This window comes from Enoplosus armatus, chromosome 9 (assembly GCF_043641665.1).
Source record: "Enoplosus armatus isolate fEnoArm2 chromosome 9, fEnoArm2.hap1, whole genome shotgun sequence".
NCBI lineage: Eukaryota > Metazoa > Chordata > Actinopteri > Centrarchiformes > Enoplosidae > Enoplosus > Enoplosus armatus.
Window position 1 is genome coordinate 5,836,297 of NC_092188.1, and position 24,469 is coordinate 5,860,765.

The window sequence follows — 24,469 nt, forward strand, 5'->3', positions numbered from 1 at the left end:
GCAATTAGAGCTTGTTATTGGCTGTATGAACTATGTATTTTCAAAGGGTGTTGTTTATGTCTGCTTCAGAGTCTGGTAGTCGCTGTGTGGGATTGTGTGTTGGTTCTTTCTGGACAGTTTTAGGATCAGTTGTGTTTTTGTAAATCAAGGTTTGGAAATGCTGGCATTTAGATAGAGCACCTGCTTTTTGTCTTATGACTGGTCTTGAGGAGGGGGTGAAATCTCAGTTTTGGCTATTTCAGAGTTACATAAAGGGAGAAAATCTAGAATAATGTTGCTAAAATAACAATTCTCCAAACCTGGGCAAACGAATGCAGAAAATATAAACTACACCACCATAAATAAATCCTATTGATCTGCCTTGTAACAGGAACAGTATGTCATTGCAGATCATCATCGTCATATGAGACCTCATATTCCCAGAACTGGCGGAGCAGACCGTATCAAAGACCAGACAGGATCAGTCGTAGTCTTTCAATCATTTATTATTGTGGGAAAGTTTAATGATTCATATTTCAAGAAAAACATTTTCTTGAAATAACACATTTAGAAAAGTGGTAGTCAGATGTAGGCCAGCCTTTTGAATGCAAAGTTTCTGCTCTTTTCACTCCTCAGGTAGCTACTTTCAGACACAGATCTGTCTTTGTCTGAGACTTCAACTCTTGCAAAGATGAGACTGACAATGCAAATGCAAGCTTGACGTCTGTCGAAGGGAGGAGAGCAGAGTACTGAAGAAAGAAAGTAAACGCCGGACTGTGCAAGAGGTGCAGAGGAGGAAGGGGAGAGGCACATGAGCTAAATACAGAAGATGGATGATAGAGCATTTTAGCCACTCTTTGCCAATATATATAGACAGACTGCACAACTGGAAAAGGATCGCCTAAAGAACACAAATTGAGAAGATCTGTGAAATTGTCTGACAGGCCTCCTCCTAGCTTATTGCTGCATAATTTTTGACTGTGAAGGAACACCCAAACCACTGTCAACTTCTGAAGTGTTCTGCGGTTTTACCACTTATGGGGAAGTTTACTTTCCTGATGTGAAGACACTAATAATAAATGTTATTTGTAAGTTCACAGAAAATATGGAGAATACTTACTCATCTTTAATTATGGTTTGTGTTAGTTAATAAGTCAGAGTTGATTTACCCAGAGGGAGTACTTGATGTGACCTGTCCTGTTTCTAAAATATATCAAACGAAAGCATGACTGGATCATCTCAGCCAGTCATGGGTCAGCCTCAACTCTAAAGTTGACTTTACTGAAAGAGAAAATTAACCCTTGGAAAGCTCTGAAGATGACTATGTCCCCTCCTGTGGGACCAGAAGGTATCACTCTGGCTCAGCCCATCCCCGTCCCCACGCTGACTGTCCTGCCACCATCCTCGGATACAGAGTCCTGGTCTCGCTCACCTAGCCCCAGACCATCGCGCTCCAGCCGCCACGGTCGATTCCACCGCAGCAGGACCCGAACTAAGAAACGAAATGAGGAAGAGCGAGGCTGTTCTCCTAAACATCAATGGGGTAAAAAAACGCAAATTGTAATAGAGGAGACTGCGGAGAAGGGCACCGTACGACATCGGAGCCCCTTGCCCTCCCCCTCTGTGGCCAGTCAGATGGAGGGGGAAGAGCAAGGTCAGGACAGCCCTTCACAGGATCTCCTCCTGCCACCGTCTCGCTCCTGGTCTCGTAGTCCCTCTCCCAGCCGGCGCTCCCGTTGGTCCCTCAGGAGCCTGCTCAGCAGAGATTCTGACTGGGAGAGCTGCAGGTTAGTGTGCTGGATTCATCCCAAATAACCAGCCAGTGATTTTTTTTAAAAAATTATGATGAAATAAAGTAGTGTGCAGCATTTTTTTTATTCTCTCATGAGCAGAGGCCGGAAAGTTTCTTCAGAATCAGCTTTATAGGCCAAGGGTTTTTTTCCCCGTTGCTCTCAAAGTTACACACAGTTCCATGAACAAGATAGAAGATAGAAATAGACATACAGCTAAAAACAAGGACAACAACGCTGAAAAAAATAGGTAAAAATAAACATCTTCTTTCATTAATTCAGTCAACAGTTCTCTCCTTGAGAACTGGCTCACTTATCTTACAGCAGCAGCACCACACAGGGTTCAGTGGCTTAGAACAGAGCGTCAGCACTAAGTTTGACTGTCTCATGGGTATTCTACGCTTATAGCTCTGTAAAACCTCAGCCAATTTGCATTCAAGCCTTCTGAGACCAGACTTGCCTGCAATGACTGACTGGAGTGAGGAGCCTCTCATTTGGTGGGGAATAAAAAGGCCTTACATCTGACAGATTTACACTTAGTCGACTTTTCTCAAATGCCACACGAGGTCAGCTATTTTAGAACAGGGTGGAGTTAATTAGCTAATGGCTAAAACTAGTGAGGACAGATTACACTCCTAAAATCCTGATTAAGTTCAGTTGTTTCATAGTACGCCAGGACGTTAGATAAAAAAGCGGGCCAACACTCAAATGGTAGAATTTCAGTGATGAAGCAAGACATGCCCTTGCTTCGTGTACTTAAAACTAAGAAAACATACATCCTACATATGACCTGCTATTGATTAGTATTTTCAAAGAATAGTATAAGCTTTAAGGAAAGATAACCTGAAACAGCAAGGTTACGTAAACTGTAAACAAAGAAAGTGAGACTGCTGTTGTGGCAGCAAGGAAAAACAGAGCTGGGTCGTCACAAGGAGCTAGAGGCGGGGTTCATGCGCCATTTATCCTTCCTCTGAAGCATGACATCACCTTCAGCCAATGGGAGCGGGCTCTTAGTCTGATGATGTCATGTGAGTCCAATCAGAGGAGGTTCTGGGCACCACTGCAGTGGGCTACAGAGGGCAAGCAGAGGGTGATTCTCTCTTGTGTTCCATATGAACAGCTGTGCCCTTGTCCTCTTCATTTACACATCATTTTATTGACCCAGTTATATTGTTTTGCTGGATATGACCCTTCCAATGATGGTTTGGCAATGGCCTTTTAATAGTGAAAAATGTATGTTTATATAGCTAAAAAAGCAAGTGAAAGATTTAGGTTTCAAGGATGTTAAATCCTAACACATATATGCCTTTTCAGAATAAGGCTCCAGCAAACAAATGTCTAGGGTTGTGTAAACCATTATTCAGATAAGCCATAAAAGAAATAAATAACTCTATTCACACTTTGCACCAAAATTATCTAATCCGGGGTTTTCAGCTCTAAATTTAGAACACAAATACATTGAGGAAGCATTATTGCTCAAGAAACATTTGGACTCTTCTCACCTGATGTGCAGCGTACTTTGAATACAAATGCGTTCTTCACCACACTGAAGACATTCCTAGTCAACTTTGAACAAACATGACAAACTCCCCAAACACAGTTGAATTTACCAAAACAAGCCTGTAATGCCTGCCCCAAAGGCGAGGTGCTAAGCTTCCCCTGCAACCTTTTTATGGCAAATATTTATTTTTCTTGTTTAACAGTGGAATATTTCTTGCAGATAAAATCAACTGTGGGCAACTGACACAAAGGCCACTCGAGATGCATTGGAGACTCATTGTTATTGGGGCAATATTCACAATTGACTTCACGTCAGTGGGGACAAAGTCTTGTTATTTTATGAAACTTCTTTATACGGACTCCTTGTAGAAACTTCATGCCGCAGCTCACAGTCTATGATCATGTTCAAGTATCTTTAACATCGGGAAGAGTAGAATTTATGGTAGAGAGGGGGAAGTCCTGCCAGTGTGTACTATAAGTCATCTTTGTGATAATTCTTTAGTTACCATAAAGTAATTCTGTAAATATTATAGAACCTGTGTTCTCACTTTTTTTATGTAAGTAAAGTGGTGTCAGACCTTAAAGCACAGGTTGGATGCATGTCAACCTTTTCAGACTGTCGGAAAATGCAGGTTTATTCCATGTTATGGTGTTGGTCTGAACAGGTCCTATATGCTGCAGTTTATCCTGATCATGCCTTAAAGCCAGGCCTGCTACAAAGGCTCCTTGAACAGCCAGTTGCACAGCAAATTACTTGTGTCTCAATCTTCATCCAGAGTGAGTGTTCAGTGGACACTACTCAAGGGAGATGTATCAGTGATAGTATTCTAGAGCTGCAACAATTATTAACATTTTAAGTTATTTTTCAAGCAAAAATTCAAAAAATGTTTGTTTCAGGTAATTGAAAATGGACACTTTTCTCGGTCAACCATTATAACAAATTGAATACTTTTGGATTTTGGTCTGACAAGCTAAGACATTTGATGAGGTCATCATATAGATAGGCATTTCCTAACGTTTCCTCATGTTTAATCAAACGATTAATCTATTAATTGAGAAAATCATCTGCAGATTAATCAATAACAAAAATAATCGTTAGATGCAGCACTATAGTATTCGGAGAGGAAACCAAAAGATCTAAGTTGCTAAGCTTGTGTGGCTGTAGCTCCCAAACAAATGATTAATTGTTTTCCTGTGTTTTTAGTTGTCTTGTGTGCCTGTCCGTTTCCACCTTAGGCAATTGTGGCTTTTTTTTTTTTTTGAGGACATCTAATTTTATTCGACCAAAATATCTGCCTTCACCTTGGGAAGAAGTGACAAATCTGCTAGTGTGACTACTTGCAGTACAAGGTCACTGATGAAAATAATTTAATAGCAGCTGTGAGCTCGGAGCAGCTAACAGGTTGATATCTTTGTATGTTAGTGAGGGCAAAATATATTAAGTGATCTACTAGGTTGATATCTCAATTGTTCCCAGCCTTTGAATGCCCTTTACTTTTTATTGCCTTTTGAGTTTCTCAGTCACCAGACTTGCTACTGTAAAGCTGCCTTCACTTGCTTTACACAACTAGCACAAATGCATTTTCTACAGTACACCTGAAAGGGTAATTCCACCTTACACAGAGACCTCATTCTGCTTATTTTGATGTAAACATGATAGATTGTCATAATAACAACTTATCACATGTTTAGCTCTTATCTCTTGCCATGTCTATGAACGTAAATGTCTCGTGTCAGTTTGCAGAGGCGGACGATTGTATCTACTTCAAACCAGTTTTTGGTAATCAGCTTTTATAGAGATATTTGTTTGTTTTGTATAATGGATAGCGTGTACATTTTTCACCATGTGTATGCCAGAAGCTACAATCTAATTAGCTCAAAGACATTGATCTGTACTCTCACTGAAGTTCACTTGCACTGCTCTCCTTTCTCTTGCACTGTTGAAATAAGAGATTCTATAGGCAGGAAGCCTATAACCGTCTAGGCTGTATTGTGTCTCTTTTCTTGCCCCTTTCTCATTGCCCACCCGGGCCCTTGAAAATCTAACATTATTCTGGGCCATTGGTGAACCTCAGAAAAGCAGATTACACAGAGGGAGACAGAATGGTGGAGATGTGGGCCTGGCTCAGCCCAGCGTGGATTATGATGTGGACTCTAATCCAGAGGAATGGATAGAGAGATTGAGGGTTAAAGGATTTCGTGGGCTCTGGGCTTTGGCCAGGTGGATTCACTACAGGCAGACATGGTCTCTGTATTTACAGTGTTTTAGCCTTTTTTGTTGTTGTGTATGATGCTCTACTCAAGAGCCTCCATCTGATAGTGGGAAGGTATTCATCCCAAAAAATGAATGACCTAACCTCAACTAATGATTATTTTTGTAGTTGATTAATCTGCCAGTTCTTTTCTTGATTAATCGTTTGGTCTATAAAATGTTAGACATTTGTCAAAAGTGCCCATGGCAGTTTCCCAGAAGCCAAAGTGATGTGTGTTAAATTGCTTGTTTTGTCCAAACAAAAGATGTTCAATTTACTATCACAGTGGACTAAGAAAACTAGCAAATATTCACATTTGAGGTTGATTAATCCATTATTTAAAACACACAGTACCTGTTGTGTTGCTTTGTCTCGTTTGAAATGACATCCCTACAAATGAGTGGGAGAAATTAATGTTGAAGCTTGTTTTTAGCATCTGTTTGGTTAATGAATAGAGGAAGCATGTGGAGCCTACAGAAGTCAGTATTTCACATTCATCCCAAGATACCAGTGTTGGTAAATGTTATTGTGACCTGCGGTCTGTGAGGTTCCGGTCCTTCTGAATTCAGATAAAACGCCCTCAGTTTTGACTCTGCCTTATCACCCTTATCGGTGCCCCCCCCCCCCAAGTTCAGCACCACCTCACTGTGTCACCTCAGCAAGGCCTCACTCAACACATGGAGCCGCCTCCTCCCTCCCTCCCCGCCCCACCTCCCTCCCCCCCGCCCCTACCCTCTCCCTAGTTGCAAAGGAGATTACGGATGGACGCAGAGACTGCAGCCCGTTACCGGGTCCTGCAAGTGGCATAGGGAGCATCGGTCCGTCCGGTACCTTGGTGTAAGGTGCAGGGGCGTCGGCCACGATGGGAAATTAATATCCGACCGCCGGACGGTGGACGTGGACGATGGGCGCATTTCTACCCCGAGGAGGCTAAAGAAAACGAGGCAAAAATAGCGGACGTACACCCCATGTAGCGTCTGGCTTGCTTTAGCTGCACACACACAGGAACAACGGTGCCATATTGATACAATAGTGAGCAGCAACGTGTGTGTGTGTGTGTGTTTTTGGATCAGTTGGATCGCAAACGCCTCATGACATGTTCGAGTAAGTGTCCAAAAGAGAGAGTCTCCTCTAGTGTGATGGATAGCACATATGCTATGCAGTGATTTGTCTTTGGTCCTCATATACCGTTCGTGCGCGTTTGGTGTGGTCAAATGAGTCACAGCTTGCAAATCCCACTGATAATATGGGTGTGACATGCGTAGTTTATGTAGAAGCACAGCCACGGTTTGATATATTAGCTGTTTAAACTGATAGCTAGCTACATGTTTATGTTCGTCCTGTCGGTGCTCAGTCGGTCACACTGTCTGAGTCCAGCACCCCGTTTCACTGACCACAGCAGCCTCCATCCTTTTTTTTTTTTTTTTACAACCCAGTGCTTCTTAACTGAAACGAGTTGTTTAATTGTATCTGGTGTTTGTTCAGCCATAGTGTTGTAAACGAGTTTGCTGGACTGGATTGTTTTCGGGTAGCCGGTGTGCTAGCTGCCCATTAGCTAATCTGTGTAAAAAAAATAAAAAAAAAACCTCGCTTCGCTTTAATGTTTGAGGACAATGTTAAGGCTCACTACACCAGAGATAGATAGCTAGAGGTTTGTGTTTGGAAAACTCTGGCAATGCTGCCGGTTAGCCGTTTACGTCTGTGTTGCTGACGGATTTAGCAGCGGTTTGTAAACACATGCTGACACAGATTCACTCAGTGTCCCTGGTCACACTCGGTCGCACAACAAGCCTATTTACAGCACCCGCTGGCCTTCAGATACGTTTATCTAAAGATAGCTTAATGCTACTCGTCATTATGCGCAATGTTCGTGGATGTACCTACAGCCCCACTGCTCCTTGTCCCAGCCAGTTGTGGTGTTGCCTTGGAGATGATAATTTGGACTCATCCCCTCCTGTCATTGACAACTGCAACCAAGTGAACAGGGTCTGAGCTGTACTCATGTCACCCCATCCTCCCCTTTTTCCTTTATTAAACCAAGTAAATGTTGACATCTCCCTTTCAAAAGCTACCTGACCAAGAGGGAAGCATGAAAACATTGTTACAACGATAAATACAAACAACATTGACAGACCAAAAAAAAAAAAAGAGTATAGACAATGCATAAAAACACATGAGTTTACAAAATGTCTGAATTTAAAGTAAAGACAAAAAATTAAGAAGCAAATGCATTGAGCGTGCATGAATTCACCACCAGCCAATTTCAAGTCCTTCTGTACATTATTCCAGGGGAAAGGGGCCGTGTATTTAAAAGCTTTCTTGCCCAACTCCGTCCTAACACTGCTCAGGTCAATTTAGACTCCAGTTGGGATGGAGAGAGAAAAGAAGCCACTGCAACATACTGTTGAGCAAGCAGGGCATTCATCAAGTTGGAGGCGATCTGCAGTGTGGAGTTTACTGATTTTAAAGCTACCATTTGGGCATCTTGCTCATGGTGTCTGCTCAGGATAATGGGATGGACAATGATAAATAGGTGTGTGTGTGTGTGTATGTATGTTTGTAAGATAGAGGCAAATTTCAGAGTTTGCTAATAGTGAATGTGTGGTTGTTTTGCTGATTGAGGAATGAGGTGCAACCTTGGAAACTGTGTTGTGGCGTGAATACAGCCATTTTCACGTGTCACTGACCTGAACATTAGATGCAAATGTTTTTGCAGCAGTAGGAGCACCCTGAAATGTATAGTATAGAAGATGTAATTTATAATAAATGGCAATTATAAGTATGGTCTTGAAATTGCATACTTAGATCAGTCCATTGTCTTGGTTGTTATCGATTGTCAATCGCCTCTGTATCTCTGTCTTTACACAGAAGTTCACCAGAAGAAAATCTGATTGAAAACCTGTAATTACAACACAAACTCTCTGAAGTTCTGACTTGGTCGTGTTTTATTCTAAAGGAATAAATAAAAAAATTAAGGAATAACACTTTTTGATTGGACAGCCTTAAGACCCATAACTGAACGGCTTTAAACACCCTCGCTGTCTGGCTGCTGTACTTTCAAAATGAGTTCAGCTGATAACACTGGCCTTGCGTGGCCTTTCTTTGGTCTTGAATAGGCAGTTTGAGATGGCATGATATTATCAAATAGGAAACGCCTGCAGCCTTTATTCATAGCATGACATTTAAGGCATTACAGAGCAAAATTTAGCGATGAAATATGAGTTTTTATCTGTTCTCCCCTGAGCTAAATCTCTCTGTGTGTCTTGTTTGTCTCCAGTACGGCCAGTAACTCTCCACGCAGCACCCCCGGCAGCTCTCCCTCCCTGCGGCGCAGGGTCCTTGGGGGTGGCAGGGCCAGTGAGAGCGAAGGAGGAGGAGGAGAGAAGAACAGTGGAGGAGGAGGTTCAGATAGCCCCCTGCCCTCCATACCTTCTGCCTCCTCCCTCACATCCGCCTACCCACTTGCTTCTCGCCACTTCAGCCGCAATGCCAAGGTAACTCAGAATATCCACTGATCAAGGTGATATGTTATAGATCGGTGCTAAGCTTAAATCCTAAAGCTGAAATCCTAAAACTACTGCTGCCGAGAGGTCTGTAGATATGCAGACACGGAGAGGTGAAGCTAAAGGCATGAACTTACTACCAGTGTCCCAGTTCAATATACAGTATCATTGCTTTGTAAGCTTTATGTGTGTGAGTAAAAGACTCAAATCTCTTTCATGTCATCTCAAGGACAGACATTTTGGTATTATATCAAGACTATTCTACAATCTTGTGGTGTGTCCTCATCAAAGAATCATTTTCAAATCTGGACTTTCAGATTGACTTTTGAAAGAAATTCATAAAAATGTTTTTGAGTGGGGAAAATTGCATTCCTACTTCCATGCCAGTAAATTCTCATCTACACCAGAAATCTTGAGTGAATGCAAATGTTTGTTTTGTGTTTTTGTTACCTTCCATGTTAGCCACGTGAGCTATCACAATGTTAAAGGTTTCTGTCAACGGACTGTAAAACATTAGCATGTTTGCTTTCTTTAAATTTACCCAGACAGTGTATGTAATTCTGTGTGCCTGATGGTTTTGTCTAAGCTTTCACATATTATTATTTCATGCTCTTTGTTATACTATTGACTGTTCATTACAGCTGGTTGGTGACACGCACCTTTTTAAAATGGAGAAGTTCTGATTGTTGTGACATCTCTGAAAACTGCAAAACCTCAAGGTTACATAAAACAGGCTTACCTACTGACTGGACTGGCAGGATCACATGCATACAAATGTGAAGTGGGTTACTTCATCAAAACTATGTATGCCGGTAGATTTTCCATACCTGTATAAAATCACTGTACTGTAACCTTTTTATCGTTACAGAGAAATTTGAGTACTATTCACTACTAAATATGCTGTTCTTTTCTTTACAGAAAATGCAGAGCTGGTACAATGTAAGTATACATTAACAGCCCCTCATTATTTATGTTCTCTCCAGGGTACCTGACTTTGCTGATATTTGTCTGCTTTTAGTTCCAGGCGGGTGTAACTACTTGACATAGTAAAATCTATAATTAATGTTTATCTTTCAGTTACAAACAGTGTTTTTCTCACTTGCTTAACCAAATATACCAGTCTAGCCTAAGGCTAACAACTGTTGTGCAGACTAGTTTTGAAGTAGAGTACCATGTTCTCCTTTCTCTTTCCTGTCCTCACCCTCAGGTTCTCAGTCCTACATACAAACAGCGGAATGAGGATTTTCGTAAACTCTTTAAGAAACTTCCTGACACAGAGCGACTTATAGTGGGTGAGTTAGACACACAGGCGTCAAAGACATGTTGGCGTATGATAAACTCTGTGCGTGCTGAGCTCTACATCTGTGTCACCACGCACTCAAGAAGATAAGAAGATAAATACATGAAAAACCCCACACTGTCTCTCTGTCAATTGACCTCTTCTCTTTTTCTGTTTCTTTCCTCAGACTACTCTTGCGCTCTGCAGAAGGACATACTGCTTCAGGGCCGCCTTTATCTGTCAGAGAATTGGCTCTGTTTCTACAGTAACATCTTCCGCTGGGAAACCACTGTAAGTCATGCACACACTGTGTACACATTTGCACGCGCACAGTCAAACACATGCCTGTTATAACTGGGTTAATGTCACACCTGCAATCAGATAAGAAGTCCTTTTAATGCACTTGTTTGCAGATCAATATAGATACACTCAGGCTCTTGGTGAGATAAGAGTATCGCACACAGAAACACACACTAAAACATACACACAGTAAATCTCTCCTTCTCCTTTCAGATCACTATCCTGCTGAAAGACGTGACCTCTATGACCAAGGAGAAGACTGCCAAGCTCATCCCAAACGCCATCCAGATCAGCACTGACAATGAGAAGGTCAGACTCGAGCACAAATAACATTGGGCCCTAGTTTGGGCCCATTTTCAAAGAACTGAAGCCTTTTAATTTTAGTCTGTTATAAAAAAAAGTGTATTTCTGTAGTTTATTAACACGAGTTAACTGCTGCTACAAAAGCATTAAAAGTGTTGGCTGTTGATACGGTTTACTTTAAATCATTTTTTGCCAGTGAAGCAGTATGAAATGAGCTGACTCAACTTTATCTCCACTGACCATGACAAAGAAAACATCCCAACAGAGAGAAACCGTCCGTCAAATCCACTGTCACATTTTTCTTCTTTCTTCCTTCCTTCCTGTCCCACTAATGTTCACCCTCTCAGCACTTCTTCACATCGTTCGGAGCAAGGGATCGCAGCTTCATGATGATTTTCCGTCTGTGGCAGAACGCACTGTTGGACAAGGTACAACCTCCTCTCCCACCCTCCTGGCAGTTTATGCTTCTGCTTGGTGTGACAAGGCTGGTAGTTAACATCTTAGAATAGAAAGCATTGCCAAGAAGCAGGAGATGGCCACAAACACAGGCTTGGGAGAACAATTTAAATCACTGTTATTTGCGGAGTTTGAATATAGACATTTATTTGGACAGCGCTGGTGCAGAAACATAGCAGCTTAGTAATGAAGAAAATGGCAGCAGATGGCAAGATGAAACGTGTGTAGTGGAAACATTACAAGATGTTGACTCATCGATGTCTGGTTTTACTGGCTGTTTCACCTGTAAAAGGCTATCAAACGTGCTATATATTGTGATTACAATCAGAAGTGTTAACTTCAAACTTACTTATTTTCTAAGATGATGGATTAAACTTCAGCAGAATTCAACGTAGTCTACTGTGAAGCACAATGTCAAAGTCTGACAACAAGAAAAGACCAAAAAGATGTTGATGATCTCACATGATGAGTGACCCTTATGAATTTATTCACTGTATTATGCAGATAATTAAGTGGCTGTGTCTGACTGGTTTTATGTCCCTATTTTCACTACTTAATCGCCACCTCATTATGTGTTGTTCATCCTATTTACAGAAATCATTGGCATTGAGAATCAATTAAAACGGTCACACAATGAACAGAGGCGTCCTAGACTTGTAAATACACCTCTTTGTGTCATGTAAGTCTGGGTTAGCCGCACCAGCCATACAGTCTCTACCAGCTGTGTCTACATATACTGCTAAACTTTACGTGAATGCAGGAAATGGAGAGCTGTAGAGCTGTTGCGTTATAAATTATGGCAATACATGAATGTAGATATCAGCAAATCAGTCATTTTTAATTTGATTCTTGATTCTGTTTATTTTGCAGTCTCTATCCCCCAAAGAGCTCTGGCACATCGTACACCAGTGTTATGGCACTGAACTGGGCCTCACTAGTGAAGATGACGACTATGTCTCCCCCACTGCCGAACACATGAATGGCCTACTGTGAGTTTTCATGTGTAAAAACACGCCAATATATTGTGCAGTACATGTTGTTTAAGAGTCTTATATTGTTGATGTATGTGTGCAGACGTGTGAACACACTTAAAGAAAAAAGTTTGTAGTTTGTGTTTTCTGTGTAATTTGTTGAAATCTATAATAAGTATGTTAAAAACATGAGAACAAGTAACCATTTTTGGAGTAAAGCTTGTGTCAGCTAGGACAGGAGAGTGCTTCTTTTTATTTTATTATTCTTTTTTTTCCTAAATACTATTGTCATTGTCAAATAATAAATACTACTATCAAATTGTCAGATAAAAACTACTATGCATCATTAATCATGCTGTTTCTTCTAAGCTGGGCATTTTGTTTACTAGAGAGACGGAGAGGGCATTTAAGTAACCACTTAACCATTAAGTGGTTACTTGCTAAAACAGAAAAAGCAGCAGCAGAAAAAAAAACCATTTCTCATCACGTTCTCGGGTTGCATGAATGTGAAAATACCACCATTCTAACTGATATACACGTAGCTTGAGGGGTTAGTTTGCTCTTTCTTTAACCAAACAAGCCGATCCTTGCTCATTATGAGACAGGGCTTGTTTGTTTGTTTTTTTCAGCAGATTATATCCAAGTAATTAATTTAAGTTTTATGAACTAGTGTTTTTAGCTAGCATAACAATTGCATTAAGTGCCTGGTTGGTTAAAGATTTCCTAGTTCTCTAACAAACACTTGGCTCTTTCTCTGGCAGTCTGACTTTCTCTGTATGTGTCTCAGTCTCACTCACTCTCACTCCCTCTTCATCCGTTCCCCAGGCCAGGAGACGATTCAGTGTCGGTCACGGATCTACTAGACTTGAGCTCGGTGTCTGTTCCCTCCACGGGCAGCTCTCCACCTCCCCTGGTGCCCTGCGGTCCAGCCAGCTCTCCCTCAGCTACCAACCTCGGGGGCTCCTCTCCCCCTTCCTCAGCCTCCTGTCTGCCCATAGAGGTGCCTTCCTCATCTGGACGCAGACTCAGCTCTGACCCCCTTGAACTCAGCCTGCCCAGCTCCCACAGCTCGCTGCAATCCACTACTCCCACCAACGCCTCTGCCTCGGCCCCGGCCTCTGCTGCTGCCTCCTTTGTGAGTTCTTCTTCACATCCACACGTACTTAGGCATACAACCTTGCAATAGCTAGTCTTCAGTGTAGTGTTGTGCATAGTCTGATTGCATTAGAGGTCATATTTTTTCATTACTTCATGTGCAAGACAGTTGAGCAAGAATAATAAAAGACCTGCACCACCTACAAGGCTGTCATCGTTATACATCTTGAAAAAAATACAGATTATCACATATAGCTATGGACTGCCAGTACCAAATGCTAAATAGCGACTTTTACTTTAATAATCAGTTTCAGCGCAGACAGAGCAGAAAAGTCCGCTCACTAATTCATCTGCACCTATTGGTGTCACAAGACAAATCAGGCTGATATTTGCAGACAGCTGGCTAGCTAGCCATGTAGGCAGGCATGGAGTGCTCCGGTGACACATTGTGACCAAAGATAATACAAACAAACAACAAACTGTGTGCAGAGTCTTTTTTCAGCCTTTCCTTCTCTTAAATGTGACCGCTAGATTCACTACTAGATAGTCAGAGACGGAGGACACCTGGAGTCACAACAGTCCCTTAAACTGCGGCAGGTGTGCATGTAGTGTAACTATTCACATCACAACTTATGGGACTGTTGTGACGCAAGACTGCTAGCAGCTGTCGTCTTTGTTCTTTTTGACTGAAAATAACCTTTTTGTGCACGTTGTAATAACTTCATTTTCACAATGTAGACATTTTACAGTACAAGCTGGCATTAGTAGTGCTTAGTAGTTTAGTTTAGCACTCAAATTGATGTACCACTTTAATCTGTATGCTGGAGTTGTTCTCCTTAAACTATTCACTGGCTCTTGAAACATTACTGACATGAGCCTTCTAAAATATTTGTGACCTGTGATTTATTTTTTATTAACTGGATTCAAATGACGGTACTCTACAAAACACAGTCACTTGATTACAAAGTGGTTTATTTGTATAGCCCCTTTCAAACACAGCTACAATGCTTAAATAAGGTGAAATAAATAATGCATTAGATCAATATTTAAAAATGCAAACAAAATCAATTAAAACAAAATAAAATGAAGTGAAATATAATATAAAAATGACAAAAAATACAAAACATAAAATACAGGATGTATGTAAGTAAGGATGTGGAATACTGTGTAACAGCTGCTGTGCTAGTTTCCCTTGCTGTCTTGATCTTGATATGGACAGATCAAGCTAAAGCCAAGATAAAGGGAATAAATGGAGTGCTGTGTGTCGGTGTCAGATTAATTGCACGGCAGCAGTGGTATGTCTGCTCAGGCCGCGTCAACACGAGGTCAGCTCAGCTGAGGCCTCTTTCCTCTCAAGTCATATGACAATGGGGTGATTTCCCTACAAACCTTTTGCTAACTGTCCTCTGGTGTGCTTTTTTCCCCCTCACTGCATCAGAATCTGGAAGAGGGAGGAGAAAGCCTGTCCGAGTCAGCCAATCACATGCTGCCCCTGCAAACCACCAGTCTGGGAAACCTCTCCTCATTGGACATCACCAACGATGAGGAATTACCCACAGACCCCAGCAACTCCTCTGACACGCAAGAAGAGAGTGAGTGTTGTTTGGGTGAACAGACCACTACAAGAGCCCAGTAGAGATGGGAAAGTAAATTATATGAATATTAGATTAGATTAGAATACATATATTTTAATGGTAAATTTTTGTTTCTTAACAATACTTTATTTTAATTATAGTTATATAATTATAATTATAGAGTTAACTAAAACTCAGCGACAAACATCACTCTTGCAGCCAGGTACCATCAGGGTACAGAGGCTTTTAAAAATCTACCATAAGGACTTAAGGTTGCAGAGTCAAATGTGGTCTTCATTGCATCTTAAAACTTATTTTGATAAACTCTCATGGGATGTCTTTTATGCTGTTATACTATTTTTAATATCTACTCTTAAGGTTAAGATTGTGAGCTTTAATCTGACTGTGAGATAACTTTGTCTTTTATGAAGGTGATAATGCTTTTTATAGCTGGTTATTTTCCCTTCCTCCTGATCTCTGTGAACAATAAGTTCCTTTCTGCCTCATTGCTTCCACCTCTTGTTCCTTCCACATCGACAATAATTGCAGGGAAGGTTTTTCAAACACTAACATGGACTGATTTACTGCTCTGTGTGTGAATCTGTCCTGAACTACATCAAATAATTATTTTGGAAATATGCATGTTGTTTTGGCACAGTCACATGATTAACCTAAAATGGCCTCCAAGCTGTCAAGATAATGGTCTGATTCCCTGAAGGCTTAATATGAAGCGCGGAGAGCAGAAGATTTTAATGTGTAAACCAGGAACTGCTCAGTAGGCATTCACCCATTCAGGAATAAGCAAAGCCATACAGCAGCAATCTGTGTTTCCCCTGATGTAATTTGGCAATAAAATCACAATCACGGCTAGAGTAAGTGTGATTATTAAAATGTCAAATTTACCTCTAAAACAAACGTACGTAGGCATCTTAATACTTACATACGCTGGCAAAGGTTTAACATTACATTTGGATCCATTTTTAGAACCAGAGGCTGCACAGGATTTATAACTCGTAACATCACAGGGATAAATGTTTTAGCGCAACAAAAAAATACAGTGAGTACTAAAATAACCAGAAAAACAAACTTTAGATATAAAATCTAAAGGAAAGTGAATCTTTCTGACCTCCAGGTGAAGTGGAGTCATTCTGCGCTGACCTGAGTGGACGGCTGCACATCAACACTGCAGTGCGCATGAGTGTGGACAAGATGCACGACCTGCTCTTCTCTGCTGACACACACTTCATTCAGCACCTCTTCTCTCAGCGACACTTTACTGGTGGGTAAAACAAACACACACACACACACACAAATACGATGGTCAAAACTTTGATTCTTCTTGTACACAGTTGGTATGTGACAATACAGGTTAGGGCTTACACAGCTCCCTTTGATTTTTAATGATGAAATATTAGGGCTTTGAACCCATGTTAGCGAGATCTTTGATGATGATGTGATATTCCTACATTGAACAGAATGCACTTCAGCAACCACCACAGAACTTGCATTAACTTGTTGCGTCGTGCAAGAGAGCAAGTTTTTCCTGTTGAGACAGTGACAGTTATGACCCAGTGTTTGTTGTTGCTCTGCTGCTTACTGGACTATTGAGGCTGCTGTCAGTGAAAAACTCACTTTCTCTTTCATTCTTTGTGTTCGTCACTAGAACCTGATGTTTGCAGTGAGCAGTTAAATATAAATGTCGTGATGTACCCCCAAACCCTCAAAGACATGCTGTAGCCCACTGTATTGTGCCACTAATGAGGGTGCCACTGTGTTAACCACCCTCCATCATGGCTTCTTCTTTTCTTTGCCACACTGTTTTTTCATGGCCTGCTTTGCCGGTGTACATCTATTATTTTTATTTGATAGACTGATAATTATGGTCATCTTTGCATAAATGCTAGTGTGTATTTTGGACATTCTTCTGTTGTAGTTTAAATGAGGACAGAGGTGGAGCTGTGGAGTTGATTTGGCCAGGGCTTACCCCAGTTGGAGGCCCAGCCTGCCTGGGAACATTGTGCAGCTCTAATTGGGGCATTTCTTTCTTTCTTTTTTTATGAAGGAACGTGGATTGACCTCTCTTTTTGTCTCTCTCTCTTACTTCAACCCCTCTGAATCTCATGGTCTCTTTCCTTTTTCATTTACAAATTCTCAACCTCTCCTCTCCTTTCGCCATCTCATTTTCACAAAATCTCTTGGGACTTTTTGTCTGTTGCCCTCTCTTGATTCTCTCTCTCTGTGTGTGTGTCTCTCTCTCTCTCTCTCTCTCTCTCTTTCTCTCTCTCTCTCTCTCTCTCTCTCTCTCTCTCTCTCTCTCTCTCTCTCTCTCTCTCTCAGACCTGTCGGTGGGTGAATGGCAGCAGGACAGCAGCAGTGGGAATACCAGCCGTGTGCTTAGCTACACCATCGCCCTCAACAACCCCCTCGGCCCCAAGACCGCCCCTGTGGTGGAGACGCAGGTCAGACAAACACCAGCATTTTTTTTAGTTTCATTAGTTAGCCCTTTTGCTCCCTATAGTATGTAGTTGTATCTTGGGGATCTTTTAATTTTTGCTAAAGTTCTTGCTGTGGTGCAAAAACTAACTGGTGAACTGTTGCGAGATAAACATACGGAGACTGAAGGCCAAGTTACGCTAGAAGAGAAATGGTCCGCATGACGTTTTGTCAGACCACGTCGGAAATGTTGTTTTATAGTTGTTCCAAAGTTGGCCACCCTGGAAGGCGGAGTGAAAAGCCACCTGAGGGGAGGAGACGTGATATCGTTTAAATACAGGGATAACGGTGCTAGGGCTGTACCCGACTCAGAATTTTGTCAGTCTAATGGGATTCGGCTGTTCAATGCAAATATTAAACTATTCTTTCATGAGCTGAGATTTTTGAACAGGGTTCAGTGTTTGGGTAGAGTGGGTTTCCAAAGCTTTTCAACCATCCAACAAGTAGTTCTGATGAAGCCAAACTAGCAGAAGGGTCAGTTGATGGTTTTGTTATGTATCAGGAAAAAAAACTAAGTTTGCGTACCATTAATTATCCATCTCTACTTTTCTTCCTGCTTACAGACGTTGCATAAGAGCAGCTCCCGTGGCGAGTGTCTCGTGGTGGACTCAGAGGTCATCACTTCAGGCATCCCCTACCAGGACTACTTCTACACTGTCCACAGATACTGCCTCACCTCCATCAACAAGCACAAGAGCCGCCTCAGGTAGGTTTGTCGTTGTCTTATCGGGGTATTCCACGAGGGTGGGGTTTTCTTTAACTCACCCACTGACTGTGAAAACAGCAGTCAAAACAGAAAAGCCGAAAGTGACAATTATACTCAGGATTACGCTCATGTTGAATGAAACCTTATCAAACAAATAGAGCATTGAAGCGGCAACAAACACTGACCCATCTTATAAACCTGAGCAGCTGCTTAACACAGGTGTTGCCGGTCCTACAAGGGGAAGCACGACGAAAAATACATTTACATTTGATCTGTACGATCCTTGTTTACCCATGTTCTGTGTCCTGCAAAATAGATGATGCAAACTGTAGTTGCGTGGATAAGTCCCTCAGCCTGGGGACCAGAAGATCTCCCTGGTATATGAAATGATCCCATCAGAGCTTTCTTTCCCTTGTTTCGTCTAGTGTCCCTTGCTGCTTTCCTGATACTTAAAAAAAGCCGGTCCTAACACTGAACAGCTGCTGCTTTTATTTCCAGACCCTTTTTGCTTGACTCATGCAATGTGGCTGCTCCACTAATAATCTGAAGAGAATCCAAAATGGAGTAAACCGGCACCAGTGGCGTCAAACTTTTCATTCAGCCAGCAGTGATAGTTCATTTATAATGCTGTATGATGATTACTTTCTGCTCTCAGGATAATTGTGAACTTGAGTCTTGTGAAAGACCCGGAAAGACGATGCACTCTCTCTACTATTGTTTGTCATTTACAACTTTTCTCTAGTGCTTTGTCGCAGCAGTGTGTCTTTCCCAAAAAAACATATTTGAGTAGGTGATGGTTTCTAGTTACAGGCTTATTTAACAAAAAATCCAGTAGTAGTATATTCTGGCCAAACTGTGAAGAAAGTCCATAATTTTCTAAACTTTGGTGGACTGAGATTGGAGTGTTTTCTGATTGCTTTCTTTGGAACATGGAATATCGTGATATCTTAACCATTTAATTTACTTAAGTGCTCATGTGAAAACTTCGCAATTAGATTGATCAGTTTCAAAGGGAAATTGTAGGAAATGCAGGAACTTGTGTCGGCCAATTACACAAGTTCCTGCTTATTGTCAGGCACCGGTTGAAAGTCACGGGAAATGTATGATATCATTAATTAATTTTAGATCAATATAGAGCAGGTTGAATTGTCCTTCATTAAAAATTTGAATGTTTTTTCTTTGTAAACACATTAGATTGTCTTGTCTATATATGTTTTAAACAGGGTTTGTTTGCTTTTTCTCTGCCCAGAGTTTCCTCAGACATCTGCTACAGGAAGCAGCCGTGGAGCCTGGTGAAAGCATTGATTGAAAAGAACACCTGGAGTGGCATTGAGGAGTACTACAGACACATGGGTGAGTCACATGTTCGGCCTCTTCCAACCTATTGCTGTATAAACACAGCCTGTGGAAACCAAGCTGACCTATTCAGACTTATTTCCCCTTTGTAAATAAGTGAACAAAAGTAGAGTGAAACTGCATAAGCTGAGCACGCTTGATATGAAAGCCAAATGCACAGTTTCATATTGCGGATCACAAAACGCAAGAGCACTGCCTATTGTCTCTTAGTTTGTTGTAGCCTGAATATGCTTGCAAGCATCACAAGCTTGTGAGAGTTACTCCTACTTCCTCTTTTCAACATAAAATGGATGATGAGAGTCTGTTAATGTGGTCCAGGTTTATGTACATTTTGATTTTCCAGATTAAATTGACCTGACTATTTTGACAGGTCAACGCTTTTAGAATTAGGAATGGCTGTTTTGAATTTGTGTGTTTCGGTGTCAATAAATGTTTTTCAATACCTTGTTTTGTATTTAAAATCTCCCTCCACTCAAAAATGTGTTTTGCTTATTGTTACTTAACTTGAATGTTTGATCACATTCATCTGCTGAAAGTTTAACTGTGTTCGTCTTAAATCTGATTTAAGACATGTACCTACAATTTTGAAATGAAAGCCAATTGTGGTCCAATATGAGATTTACGTGAGTGTTATGTTGAAATTAGACACCTCCAGCTTTTCAGTGAAGTCATTTTGTGTCCAGTCACTAAACATTTCAAATGAAATACGTTTTTTAATGTGTCCTAACATGTCTGGAGGGGATCTTTTAAACACATTTTGTACCCTAAATAAGTAAATAACAAAATTAGTTTGTTTGTTTTCACACAGTCATACAAGCACTTTGTCCACTAATACCCACACATACTTCAAATTAATTAAAATATTACTTAAACAAGGCAATATCCGATAGTCGTGTAATAAAATACCAAGAATGTGACCAAGTATTCAGTGCCAGCATTGGGTACTTGACAAGTTATGATACTGATACAAGTTATGATACGTCTTTCCTCAACATGTATACTGATTGGCTGTTCATCCATGTGTAGGACATGTTGTGACAGTTGTATTTGTCCCTCCACCATACATTGCTGGCTTTAATTCACTTTTCTTAATACCTCCCCATGCAGAGAGCGAGGTGTGCAAGCTGGAGACGCTATTGCAGTCTGAGGTTTCTGTGGTAACAACAGGCGAAGCAGTAGGGGCCGACGCTGCCAAGACCCCACCTGCCCTGCGCCGCCGCAAACGCACCTGCTCTCGAAGGCAGGGCGAGAAGGAGAGAGAGAGGGAGGGAGGAGGCATGGGCACCGGAGACCGAGGGGACAGAGGAGTCGGAGAGGAGAGGGACAGGAGGGACGCCAGTAAGTCAGCCAGTTGTATCCTGAAATGTTTTGGGTCAGTGTTGGAATTTCAACCCTTGTCACCAACGTTCAAGGTTATGCAACCAAACAAAAAGCCGGAATAGATCTCCTGTACAATACTACCCTCTAGTGGTTCTGTTTGGATCCTTGAACATAATGGGATGTCAAGAATTATAGAGAATCATTTTACTGGAATTCTTTTGTTGGTCTGTTTTGAAGCGATAGTATAGTATTTTTATTATAAGTGAGCTATTACTTTTTTGTTTTGTTTTTTTTAGGTGCTCAGTATATAAAGCTGGGAGAGCGTTCACGTGGTGGAGGACCCAACAGTATATCCACCATCCTCCTCATCGTCAGCTTCATGTAAGTTCAAGTGTGTGTGTTTGTGGCATTGAGCACATGAATAACAGCAGACTGTCTGTCTGGATCCCTATTCTGAGCCTCCCCCCTGGCTATTATTACTCAAGATCGTTTCCAGCATGTTTTATGTTTTACTGCACACTGATCATATGAATCTTGTGTCTTATTCACAAGTCACCTCACACACAATGAGTTACTCAGAACGGAGTTGAGCGTCTCTAAATAGAGATTATGTTATGTAAGAAAGGGATTTTCTGTGTGTCCTTGCATGTGGTCCTTAGTATTACAGTACATCCTTTATCGTGTAATATAGAGGAATTTTAGGAGTTCCCACCTGATCAAATCCCTTGTTTGATTGTATATTTTTGGTTATTTTGGCTTTCTGCTGTCTTGGTTCTATCCTCGTCTGAATGCTCCCTCATTCAGACACGTTGGATATCAATCTTCTGCATACTAACAGCCTCACAATGCCTGTCTTGCTATTTCTCTTCTTTTCCCTTCCTTTCTGCAATACTTGCATAGGATCTGTATCAGGTTCGTATGAGAGGCTTTGATTTTATACCACTGGCTACATAAATAAGAGCTATGTAAATGATAAAGGAAAAATCCACCCTTTGATACTCTTAAGGTCAAATTCAATATTAAGCTAATTTTCTCTCTAATTCTTCCCAGCCTTTGACTGCCGGAGTGATTTTTAAGTCCGTATTTACGTAACGTGTGTGACGATATGCGGTCATGCTGCCATTAGTTTTGCTTCATATTCACTCTAAAATGCACCCTTTTCACACCTGTATTTTTTAGTTCTGATCTGCTTCTTGTTCACACTGAGAAATGAATCTAATTCCAGTGACGGCAAGACATGCAGCACTTTACTGCATCTTATGTTTTCATTTATCATCTCAAAGATTCATGAGGAAACAACTGATTATGAGCATTATTAGTCGTGACTGCAACTCAACCTCATTTTATGAATTATGATTACAAACGGGATGAGAAACTGCAATATTATAGAGAGAAGTAGTTACTTACTATATTTCATTTAATTTTAAATGAGGGGTGCTGAAGCTCAACACACCTCTTTTAACTTCTTTTCACTTTCTGATTCACTTGCATGCTGATGCACAAATATGTTACCATAGTTACCAGATTATTTGCATAAATATAGATCACGCTGTTGACATAGATTTGATAGTAACTTTTGAATTCAAACTAAAATCTACTGTCGTACAATCCTGTGGTTGGTCTTTTTGCTTTCAGACCACAAAACTGTAGCATAGTCCACTTGCAGGCGGACTTAGACCCTCCTTTTAAGACGGTCTCGATCTGGTTGTTTAGTCAGCACCAGAGTTTGATTGACAGCTGTCTCACCAGCCCAAACAAACCGCACTAACCGGGCAAACACACCAGAGTTTGTATGAACTAAATCCAACAGGTTTGGTGTGAAAAACACCCATAGACTGTTTTGTATGGTCAGTGTATATCAGTTTTATGTTTTTGGTCTCACCACTTTTCCTCCATCTGCTTTATGTACCACCAACTCAGTCAAGCATTTCCTGCATTTCCCAGAGTGACTTTCAACAGCCTTTAAAGAACAGGACTTGACAAGTTTTCAGCTGTGGACTCATGACATGAAGATGGAGAGACCAACAGTTATAGCAGAGCAAGAAAAAGGGATCAAAGCCTTGGCTCAACACGCAACGTGTTTTGTGGTTGCATTGCTTTCTGGTCTATAGTAGCCACTACCAGTGGAGAAATTAGTATCTATGTCAGTAATGTGTGATTGTTGACTGTTAGTGAGTCTAGAACGTAGTCCTTATCAGGCATTAAATTGGAAACATTACATCATGTCCTCTACATTTGCGCAGTTATCAACTGGAACAAAAAAATATAAGATCAACAGTAATAGTTGTTTAAAACACTGACGTGTGTGTCAGGGTGGATTTTTCCTGCAATGAAGTTACATTGTGTGGTGAATAAGTGCTGGGGTGTGTAACAAACACTGTATTCGTGTATCAGTATTGGCATTTTGCTGCTGATATCAGACTGATGTTCTCTTAGTGATTTGTTGAAGCACTTTCACTATTTTTTTAACATTTTCAAATCAGTAAACAAGAACAATTGTCTTCCCTCTCTGTCCCTGTCAGTCTGGTGGTGCTGGTGGCTCTCAACATGCTGCTGTTCTACAAGCTGTACGCTCTGGAAAGAGCGGCCCATACACTGGAGACATGGCACTCCTATTCTGTTGCTGACAGGTAAAGGCACCACACTGTTTTCCATACAAATACAGACTCTCTATTATGGTGTTAATTGGCGGTTATTCTTGTGGGATCTGAGGCTGTTCAGCAGCAAATGGTAGACAGACAAAGTTAGCAACTAGCTAGTGAACAAAGTGGGGCATTTAGCAGCAAAAGAGCCAGATATTTCCCTCAGGAGTTGGTCGAGACCAGAACAGAGGTAAAAGGAGAGTAACTATTGGACTGAAATTCATCAGGTTGAGAAAACACACATCAAAATGAATACTAATGTTGCTCTGTATCTGCTGGATGTTTAAACAGGCTGCTAACAAGTTCGCCACATGAACTGTGACAATATGTCTGTTGAGTTTACAGCTTGTTTCTGCTGCCCCCTAGTGGCCCAAAAATCAGTTATTGCAGGTTTAAGAACTTTATACTACTGACCACTGGCTATATACATTTGAATGACTCTGTACTTGCCTTGTTATCTCCCCATACCTCTTCCTCTCCTTTCTCCTCTCTTGTTTTCCTCTCCTCAGTCCTTTGCCTCAGACAGCTGGAGAGTGGGCTCAGGTTTTGCAGCTTCAGAGGCAGTTTCATCAGGCTCAGCTCAGCAAGTGGCAGCAGATCCTGCAGTCCTCTGTCACGCTGCTCGACCAGGTATGCGTGTCTATTTATTTGAAGTGAAGTAAATTGCTTGTAGCGCATGTCGGCAGAGACCCAGCTGCTTGTGCTCGTAATGTGCTGGATCATCATTGCATTATATAATCCAGTATATCTGACCCGACCTCTCTTTCACCCCCCCATCACCCCATCACCCATCCATGTTTATCTCCCAGATGAAGCAGTCTTTAGAAAAACTCCACCGGGGAATCGTGGTCCCTGAGGTGCACCAGGACCCCCCTGATGACACCGTCACAGAGTCCCTGACTGAAGCCTGAGCCTGCCTCTTCTGGTCAACACCCCCCTCCCCCCTGACT

At 41.4% G+C, this 24,469-nt stretch overlaps 1 protein-coding gene across 1 annotated transcript; it reads left to right on the forward strand.

Moving 5' to 3' along the window:
- Positions 1 to 1,296: 1,296 nt before the first annotated feature.
- gramd1a (GRAM domain containing 1A) lies at positions 1,297 to 24,469 on the forward strand. The gene is made up of 19 exons (XM_070911547.1): positions 1,297 to 1,766; positions 8,799 to 9,015; positions 9,943 to 9,963; positions 10,232 to 10,316; positions 10,491 to 10,594; positions 10,817 to 10,912; positions 11,254 to 11,334; positions 12,233 to 12,351; positions 13,159 to 13,468; positions 14,867 to 15,020; positions 16,135 to 16,281; positions 17,340 to 17,461; positions 18,059 to 18,201; positions 19,451 to 19,554; positions 20,665 to 20,895; positions 21,174 to 21,258; positions 23,400 to 23,507; positions 24,029 to 24,149; positions 24,329 to 24,469. Exons 1-19 carry the CDS (start codon positions 1,297 to 1,299, stop codon positions 24,428 to 24,430), a joined length of 2,820 nt encoding a protein of 939 aa, XP_070767648.1. The 3' UTR covers positions 24,431 to 24,469.